General features: G+C 48.4%; 3 protein-coding genes across 3 annotated transcripts; 1 reads left to right on the top strand and 2 right to left on the bottom strand.

Moving 5' to 3' along the window:
- Nucleotides 1–394: 394 nt before the first annotated feature.
- ETH_00009350 (uncharacterized protein) lies at nt 395–625 on the bottom strand (the record flags this gene model as incomplete). Its single annotated transcript, XM_013373576.1, has 1 exon — nt 395–625. The coding sequence occupies one exon, from the start codon at nt 623–625 to the stop codon at nt 395–397; it is 231 nt and encodes a 76-aa protein (XP_013229030.1).
- Nucleotides 626–2,262: 1,637 nt separating this feature from the next.
- On the top strand, nt 2,263–5,736 carry ETH_00009355 (uncharacterized protein; the record flags this gene model as incomplete). Its single annotated transcript, XM_013373577.1, has 5 exons — nt 2,263–2,897; nt 3,326–3,484; nt 4,298–4,394; nt 4,576–4,715; nt 5,355–5,736. The coding sequence occupies 5 exons, from the start codon at nt 2,263–2,265 to the stop codon at nt 5,734–5,736; spliced, it is 1,413 nt and encodes a 470-aa protein (XP_013229031.1).
- A 1,827-nt stretch (nt 5,737–7,563) lies between these two features.
- ETH_00009360 (uncharacterized protein) lies at nt 7,564–9,039 on the bottom strand (the record flags this gene model as incomplete). Its single annotated transcript, XM_013373578.1, has 1 exon — nt 7,564–9,039. The coding sequence occupies one exon, from the start codon at nt 9,037–9,039 to the stop codon at nt 7,564–7,566; it is 1,476 nt and encodes a 491-aa protein (XP_013229032.1).

Consider the following 9,039-nt stretch of genomic DNA (forward strand, 5'->3'; position numbering starts at 1 on the left):
GTTGCTGCTGCTGCTGCTGCTGCTGCAGCTAGGCCGCGTCTCAGCGTCTTCGTGTGGGGCCCCTGCGGAGCTGCTGCCGCTTAACGCTTTGCTGCAGTCTCTTCCTTTTACCCTCACCCCGTCTCAAATAGCTGTACGCAAATACCTTGCTGCTGCTGCTGCTTCTGCTGCTGCTGCTGCTGCTGATTCGGCTGCTGCTGCTGCTGGCACTGCTTTGGCTGCTGCTGCTGTTGCTGAAGCTGCAACAGAGGCGCAGAGAAGCAGCAGCTCTCCGTAACCCCACGGGGTGTCTGTACACCATAAAGCGGCTTTGCTGCTGCTGCTGCTGCTGCTGCTGCTGTCTATACACCTCAGAAGCTGCAGATACACCCGAATATTGTGTCTCTTTTTCCTCTTAGGCCCTCAAAGACATACAGCGCGACATGGCGCTGCCGACGCCCATGAGGAGACTCGTGCAGGGTAGCACCTGCTGCTGCTGCTGCTGCTGCTGCTGCTGCTGCTGCTGCTGCTGCTGCTGCTGCTGCTGATGGAGTTGCCGCTGCTTCTGGGTGTCTGTGTGCTTCCGCTGTCTCTCTGCTGCTGCTGCTCTGCCCGGCCCAGCTTTTACCGCCTCCACCGCAGCCATCCCCAGCTACCCCTCTGCTGCTGCTGCTGCTGCTGCTCCTGCTGCTCCTGCTCCTGCTGCTGCTGCTGCTGCAGGCGACGTGGGCAGCGGCAAGACAGTAGTTGCTGCTGGGGCAATGGCTCTCTCGGCCTTGCGGGGAAATCAGGCGGCGCTGCTGGTGCCCACGACGGCCCTGGCCAGGCAGCACCAGAAAGTGTATGGCTGCTGCTGCTGCTGCTGCTGCTGCTACTGTTCTTGCTACTGCTGTTGCTGCTGCTGCCGGTACTACTACTGCCACTGCTGATGCTGCTGCTACCGTTACCACTGCTGCTGCTACTGTTGTTGCTGCTTCTGCTGGTGGCTCTATGGTGCTGCGGCGGGAACTCCTGCTGCTGCTGCTATTGCTGCTGCTGCTGCTGCTTTCTCCGTCGCTATTATTATTGCTGCCCCTGCTGCTGCTGCCCCTGTTGCTGCTGTGCATGCCGTTAGTTTTTTGTTTTTCTTGTCACTGCTGCTGCTGTGAGTGCTTTTGTTCCTTTTCGCTGGTGCTCTGCTACTGTGGCTCTTTCGTTCGTTTTTGCTGCTGCTGCAGTTGCTGCTATTGATTTAGTTCCTGCTGCTGCTGCTATTGCTGCTGCTGCTGCTGATTTTCCTGCTGCTACTGTTGGTGAAGGCAACATCGCTGCCTTTTGTCGTCTTTGGTCCGCTTGCTGCTGTTGATGCTAGTGTTGTTGCTGCTGCTGCTGCTGCTGGGGTTTCAGCGTCTGCCGCTGCAGCTAATTGTTGCTGCGCGTGTAGCCATTGTCGCTGTTGCTGCTGCTGCTGCTGCTGCTGTTTCTGCTGCTGGTGTTGTTGCTGCTCGTGCTTTGGGTCCAGGATTTACGATTCATGTTCCAGGGTGTAGGGTGTAGGGTTTAGGGTTTAGGGTTTAGGGTTTAGGGTTTGTGTATCTTCGCAGCATTGGGGAACTGCTGTCTCCGCTGGGCCTTCACGTTGCTCTTCTGACGGGCCATTTGCCAAATAAAGAACAAGTCACTCAGGCCATTAACGTCAGCTAGGGTTTAGGGTTTAGGGTTTAGGGCTTAGGGTTTAGGGCTTTTAATTTAGCAACAAAGATCTCGGGTCATGCTTTAGGGCTTCGAGTTTTAAGGTTCAAGGTGTGGGGCTCAGGGCTTAGGGCTTGGGGTCTAGGGTTTAGGGTTTGATGTTAAAGCTTTAGGGTTTAGGGCTTAGGGTTTAGGGTTTAGGGTTTGTCCTTGTGCGGATTAACAGAAGGGGGAGCAGCAGATTGTAGTCGGGACGCATGCGCTGCTGCAGCGACATGTCAAATTCCCCCGGTATGCTGCTGCTGCTGCTGCTGCGGCTGCTTCGTTTGCTGCTGTTGTTGGCGCTGCTCATGCTGCTGCTGCTGCTGCTACATCTGCTGCTGCTGCTGCTGCAGCTAGAGCCGCATGCGGGATCCCGCTTTCAAATGGAGCTCATCAACTGATATTAATCTTGTGCTGAATAAGCTTTAAATGATAAATAATAAATAAAAAGTAATAAATAAATAAATAAATAAATAAATAATTTGTTTTTTCTCCAGGCTGGGATTGCTGGTGATCGACGAGCAGCACAAATTCGGTGTCCGACAGCGCAGCAAACTGCTGCGGGACTGCATGCGCGCGCAGCCGGAAGCAGCAGCAGCAGCAGCAGCAGAGGGGAAGCAGCAGCAGCAGCAGCAGCAAGGGGACAAAGGGACAAAGGGGCTGTGTGACGTGCTGCTGCTCACCGCCACCCCCATCCCCCGAACTCAACTTATGTCGCACTGCGGTTTGCTGCAACTCTCGAAGCTTCAGCCCAGGCCAGCAGCAGCAGCAGCAACAGCAGCAACAGCAGCAGCAGCAGCAGAAGCCGAAGCAGAAGACACGGCCTCTGGGGCCACCGCCCCAGCGGCAGCAGCAAATTCTAAAGAGCCAGCGCAGCTGCCACACCAGCGCGCAGCAACAACAGCAGCAACAACAGCAGCAGCAGCAGCAACAGCAGCAGCAGCAGCAGGGGCCTCCCCTCGCGTACAAACGAGGGTAATTGAGAGAGAGGACGAAGCAGCTCTAGCTGAGGTGTACGTACACCTCAAAAAATGCATTGCGGAGGGGCAGCAGGCCTATTGGATTTGTCCCTTTGTGCAGACAGGAGCTGCTGCAGCAGCAACCAGCAGCAGCAGCAGCAGCAGCAGCAGCGGCAGGGAAACAGCAGGGCGAGGGACTGCTGCTGCAGCGTTTCGAGAACTTCGCAGGAGACTGCCAGGCGTGCAGTGAGCAGCAGCAAAGTGGATAAATAAATAACTGCATTAATTAGTTAAGTAATTAATTCATAAATTAATCTTCTATTTAATTAATTAATAATAATAAATTAATTAATTTGTTTTATAATCTGAGAATAAAATGTATTGGTGAATGTTGGGGCTGCCTGGCAGCAAGTAAATACTGCCGTAAACATTGTTGCTGCTGCTGCTGCTGCGGCGGCTGCTGCTATTGCTGCTGCCGCTATGCTGCTGCTGCTGCTACATCCGCTGTTGCTGCTCCTGCTGCTGCTATTGCTCCTGCTACAGCTGCTGCTGTTGCGGCACTATATTGGCGCTGTTTCTGCCCCTCACTTCTGCTGCTGCTGCTACACCTGCTATTGCTGCTGCTGCTGCTACTGCTGCTCTTTCCGCTGCTGCTGCTGCTGCTGCTGCTGCAGGCTGGGTCTGCTGCACGGGCGGCTGCAGGGGAAGGAGCAGCAGCGAGTGCTGCATGCGTTTGGGGCTGGATTAATTTCTGTTTTAGTTTCCACAACTGTTGTTGAAGTGGGAATTGATGTTCCTGCTGCTTCTTTTATCGTCATCGACGCTGCAGAGAGGTGAGGATTTAGGGTTTAGGGTTTAGGGTTTAGGGTTTGGGGTTTAGGGTTTATTTGTTTGTTTGCTTGTTTTCTTGTATGTTTGGATGTTTTGTCTATCATTTTATTTATTATTTTTTAGATTTTATTGTTTAATTACTTTTTTATTTTTTTATTTTCGTTTTCTTTTTTGATTGGCTGTGTCATTTCCCATGCATTTATTGAATATCATTTTTGCCTTTTATTTTTTATTTTTGTTCTCTATTTCTTTTATTTTTAACTTTTTAAATTGTTATTTCTTTTTATATTTATTTTCTTTCTTAATTTTTGTTCTTTTTTACTTTTAATCTTTTTTATTTTTATTTTTATCTGCTTTCTTTATTCTTATTCCTCTAGTTTCTTTTTATAAATTTACTTCCTTTTATTTTTGTATTGCTTTAGTCATTTATTTACTTTTTTATTTTTCATTCTTATTTCTATTTAATTTATTCTTTCGTTTCATTTGCTTATTGCTTCATCTTTTATTTCTTCCCATATTAATTAGATTAATTAATTAATTCAATTACTTCAGTTTAATTTAACTCAATTAACTTAATTTAATCAATTTATTTTTATTAATTTAATTTAATTAATTCAATTTAATTAATTGAATTTAACCAATTTAATTAATTTAATTCAATTTAATCCAATTTAATTGATTTAATTTAATTAATTTAATTTAATTAATTTCATTTATTCAAATTAAATTAATTAATTTAATTAATTTAATCAATTAAAATAATTTAATTAATTTGACTTAATTTAATTAATTAAATTAATTTAATTTAATTTCAGATTTGGCATTAGCCAACTCCACCAGCTGCGGGGCCGCGCCATGAGGGACCCCAGCAGGCCGGCAGTTTGTTACCTTCTTTACAACTCCAAAAAAGAGGTAATAATAAATAAATAAATAAATAAATTAATTAATTAATTAATTAATTAATTTGGGTTAGTTGGGCAATGCATTGAGCAACAGCTCTCAAGAGCCCCAGGTTGAGCGCCCCTTTTACCTCCGCAGCACAGGGTTTAGGGTTTAGGGTTTAGGGTTTAGGGTTTAGGGTTTGTGCCTGTAGGGTTTGGACGAGCGGGCCCAGGCCCGCCTAGCAGCAGCAGCAGCAACAAATGATGGATTTAAAATAGCAGCAAGAGATGCAGCACTAAGGGGACAGGGAACTATTTTCGGAAAACACCAACACGGCAGAACTGACTTAGGGTACGCCCAATCCTGGGGGCCCCTCGGGGGCCCCTCGGGGGCCCTTTGGGGGCCCGTTGGGGGCCCCTTGGGCGCCCCCACGGGGCTCCTTTGGGGCCCTCGGGGGCCCCTTGGGGGCCCTTTCGGGGCCCTTTGGGGGCCCTTAGAAACCCCTGGGGGCCCCCAGAAGCCTTCAGCTTGTCTCTTATTTATTCATTTATTTATTTATTCATTGTTACATATTTTCATCTGTGTATTATTTCTTCAGCATAAATTTCTTTGTTTTTTATTAAATACTTTGATTGTAATTATTCATTTATTTGTTTATTTTTGCATAATTCCTTTTGGCCATTTCTTCTTTCTTTTTAAACTGCTCACTCCTTTTAACTGTTTACCAATTCTTTATCTATTATTCATTATTCATCATTTATTATTTGTTATTTATCACTTATTATTCATCATTTATTATTTATTATTCATTCTTTATTATTTGTCATTTGTTATTAACCATTTATTATTTGTTATTTATTATGTACCTTTACCACTTATTAATGATATTTATTATTTTCATTCATATAATTATATAAAGAGTAAAATAAGTACATATTTATTTCTTTATTTTATTTTATTTTTTATTTTCTTTTTTGTTTTTCCTCTCAGGCTCTTCGCGGGAATGTCTCTTCAAGAGAAAATGAATTTGCAGGCGGAAGCAGCAGCAGACGCGCGGGAACTTTTGGAGATTTATTTAAAATCCAACAAAATGAAAAATAAATACCTTTTCAATCACAACAACACCACTAAACCCGCAGGCTGCAGCAGCAGCGCTGCGGGGGCCCCCCAGGTGCCCCGGGAGGGCCTCGAGGAGCCTCACGGGGGCCCTGAGGGGCCCCCCCCTTGTGGGGGTTCTGGGGGGCCCCCTGAATGGGCCAAAAGGGTAAATGGAGCTCCAGAGGAAGAAGTTGTGGAGGAGACAAAAAGATTACTTGAGGCCCTAAAGGCCTTAATGCCGCAGGAGAAAACCGATTGGATTGTGGCAATTTAATTTGCTGCTGCTGCTGCTGCTGCTTTCGCTGCTGCTGCAGCTGGATGTCGCGCTGCAGCTGCAGCTGCGGGGGGTTGCGGCAGCTTCTCGCATCAGCTGCAGCCGCTGCACTTGCTGCTGCTGCTGTATTTGCTGCTGCTGATGTTGCAGCAGCAGTAGCTGCTGCTGCTGTTGCTGGCTTGCAGCAGCAGCTTGAATGCATTGCGGCCAAAGCTCTGCTGCTGCGTTCGTCCTTTGCTTCTTTTTTATCAAGAGTTTGTCAACTAAATGGTTAAATAATTATGAATCAAATAAATAAATAAATAAATAGATAAATAAATTAATTAATTGGTTAATTAATAATGTAATTGTTTGTTTATTTATTTCTATTACTTTCGTCTTTTTGTGGGCTTCACAAGGAGGCAGTTTGTTCCCAATTTTTTTTCTCTTCGTGTCTTTTTTTCTTTTCTTTTTCCATTATCTGCTCTTGTTTCTTTATTCCTTTTTGTCCCTTTTTTGTCTCTTTCTGTCCCTTTTTTTGCCTCCTTTTGTCCCTCTTGTCCCCTTTTTAATGTCTTTTTAAATCTTCTTTTTGTCTTTTTTGTTTATTTTTGTTCCCCTGCTGGCAGCAGCAGCAGCACGCTAGTTTCTTTCTTTTCTGCTTTTGTTTGGAGGGTCTGCTGCCCCTCGACTGAAACAAATACATTTAAGACCCTTTTATTTTATTCCGCTTCGTGGGGCCCCCGGGGGCCCCCTTAGGGGCCCCCGGGGGCCCTCTAGGGGTCCCTAGGGGGGCCCCCAGGGCGCCCCTACGGGGGCCCCCTGGGAAGCCCCTAAGAGTGTCCTTAGGGGTCCCTGGGGGAGCCCCTACGGGAACCTCGGGGGGCCCCTGGGAAGCCCCTAAGAGTGCCCTTAGGGGCCCCTATGGGGGCCCCTATGGAGGCCCCTATGGGGGCCCCGAGGGGCCCCCCGGGGGGCCCTCGCTGAGAATCTCTAATAAGCCAATTTGAGGGGCCCCACCGCTTGTCTCTTATCGTATTATTTCGTCTTTTTGAGATACATGAAAAACAAAAAAGGAAAAAAAAGAAAAAAGACAAAAAAAGATTAAAAAGATGAAATGAGACGAAAGAAACAAAGGAGAAATAAGGGGACACAGAGGAGACAAAAGAATGCAAAAAGGAGACCAAGAAAAGACAAAAATGAAACAGAAGAGACAAAAAAGATTTTAAAAAATAAGAGACAAAAAAGAAAGATTTAAAAAAGAAAAAAAGGGAACAAAAACAGACAGTGTCAAGAGACACAGTGACATGAAGGAAACAAATAAATAATTTGCGAAAAATAAAAATAAAAAAGTAAAAAGGAAATAAAAAATAAAACAAAACGGAAAAGATATTAAAGAGGTATTAATGCATGCACGCCGAGTGTACGTACACCTGGAGCATTTGCGCAAGTATTTGCAAATAAAGAAAAACATAATTGTATTTTAAAATAAAATAAAAGCAAAAAAGAATTCAAAAAATTGAATAAATTGAATTGCTGTCTTCAGATGTATCTTCACCTGCAGCAAACTGCCTCAGGCCTTGTTAACACCAAGGCGAGAAGCAGCCGCTTGCTGCTGCTGCTGCTGCCGCTGCTGCTGCAGCTGTTGCTGCTAGTGCTCATGCTGCGGCTGCTGCTCTTACTTCTGCTGCTGTCGCTGCTGCTGCTGTTGCTGCTTCTGCTGGGGTGAGCTAGAGCCCCCGAGCTCTTGCCCGCGGTTCCAAGCCATCAGCAGCAGCACAGCAGCAGCACAGCAGCAGCAGCAGCGGTAGCAGCGGCTTAACGCCTGCGGCTGGCGCAGCAGCTCGTTTAGAACTTGTCTCCTTTTGCTTCTTGTCTGTCTCCTTCCTGCAGCAAGTCCAACGAGCTTGCTGTTGTGTGGATCTTTTCTAAATAGAATTTGTCTCCTTTTGTTTGCTGCTGCAGCTCTTCCAGCAGCAAGAAGTTGCTGCTGCTGTGGGGCCCCTCGGGGATCGGGATCGGGATCGTCTCCACCCCACACGATCCCCACAGCGACAGCAGCTCCAGCGAAGCCCTGCGCTGCGCCGAAGCAAGTGCTGCTGCTGCTGCATGCAGCGCAGCAGCTTCGGCTTCTGCTTCTGCTGCTGAGGCCTCTACAGTCAGCAGCAAACTGGCAGCTGCTGCAGAGGCAACAGCAGCGGCGTCTTCCTGCTGCTGCTGCTGCCGCGCCTGCTGCTGCTGCATGCGTTGGGGCTGGCAGCAACGGGAAGAAGCAGTTGTGGGGCGTTTTACAGGGGTTGTTGTCCGCCTTGCAGAAAGTGCTGCTGGAGCTTGCTGCTGCTGCTGCTGTTGCTGCTGTTGCTGCTGTTGCTGCTGCTGGCTTGCTGCCTTGGGCTTTAAAAGTAGCTCTCCAGTGCTGTGGGACCTCCTGATGTGTCTGCTGCTGCTGCTCCTGTTGCTGCCAGCAGTCAGTCGAGTTGCTGCTGCTGCTGCTGACTGCTGCAACAGGATATTGTGGCTGCTGCGTGTGCTGCCGCAGACAAACGGGGCAGGTGTGGAGGCCCTTTTGGCCTTGATGGGGGTTCTTTGTCTTCTTGCTGCTGCTGCTGCTGCTGCTGCTGTGCTGCGTGGAGCAGCAGCTGCAGCAGCGCCGCCGGCGCGACAGGCAGCAGCAGCAGCAGCAGCAGGTGAAGAAGCCTCTGCTGCATATGGGCTTAGGCAGTGAAGCTGCGCAGCACTATGGGACTTCCTGAAAACGGCTGCTGCTGCTGCTGCTGCTGCCAGCTGCTGCTTTTTAGAGACAGATGCCCTCAGGGGGCCCCCCACAGGAATATCTCTGGGGACAGGTAAAGTCCATCGACCCACAGGGAACAGAAGAGGGGCCCCCTGCTGCTGCTGCCGCTGCTGCTGCTGCTGCTGCAGGAGTTGCTGCTGCTGCGGTGAAGCGAAGTGCAGCGAGGCTCTCACTGCTGACGGCTGCACGCCGTTCTCCTGCTGCAGGAAATACTGCTGCTGCTGTAGCTGCTGCTTCTGTTGCTGCTGCTGGAGCAGCAGCTGCTGATACTGTTGTTTCTGGACTTCGTGATGCAGCTGCTGCTGCTCTCTTTGGCGATAGGCTAGCCTTTCCTGCAGCTGCTGCTGCCGCAGCAGCTGCTGCTGCGGCAGCACGCCTTCAGCAGCAGCAGCAGCAGCTGTTGCTGTATTTGTGCTGCGCTGCAGCCCGAAGTTGAGGTCCACATCACGCTGCTGCTGCTGCTGCTGCAGCTGCTGCAGCTGCTGCAGTCGGCGTTCCTCTGCTGCTTCCTCCAGCAGCTGCAGCAGCAT

This window comes from Eimeria tenella, genomic scaffold (genome assembly GCF_000499545.2).
Source record: "Eimeria tenella Houghton genomic scaffold, Eth_scaff16, whole genome shotgun sequence".
NCBI lineage: Eukaryota > Apicomplexa > Conoidasida > Eucoccidiorida > Eimeriidae > Eimeria > Eimeria tenella.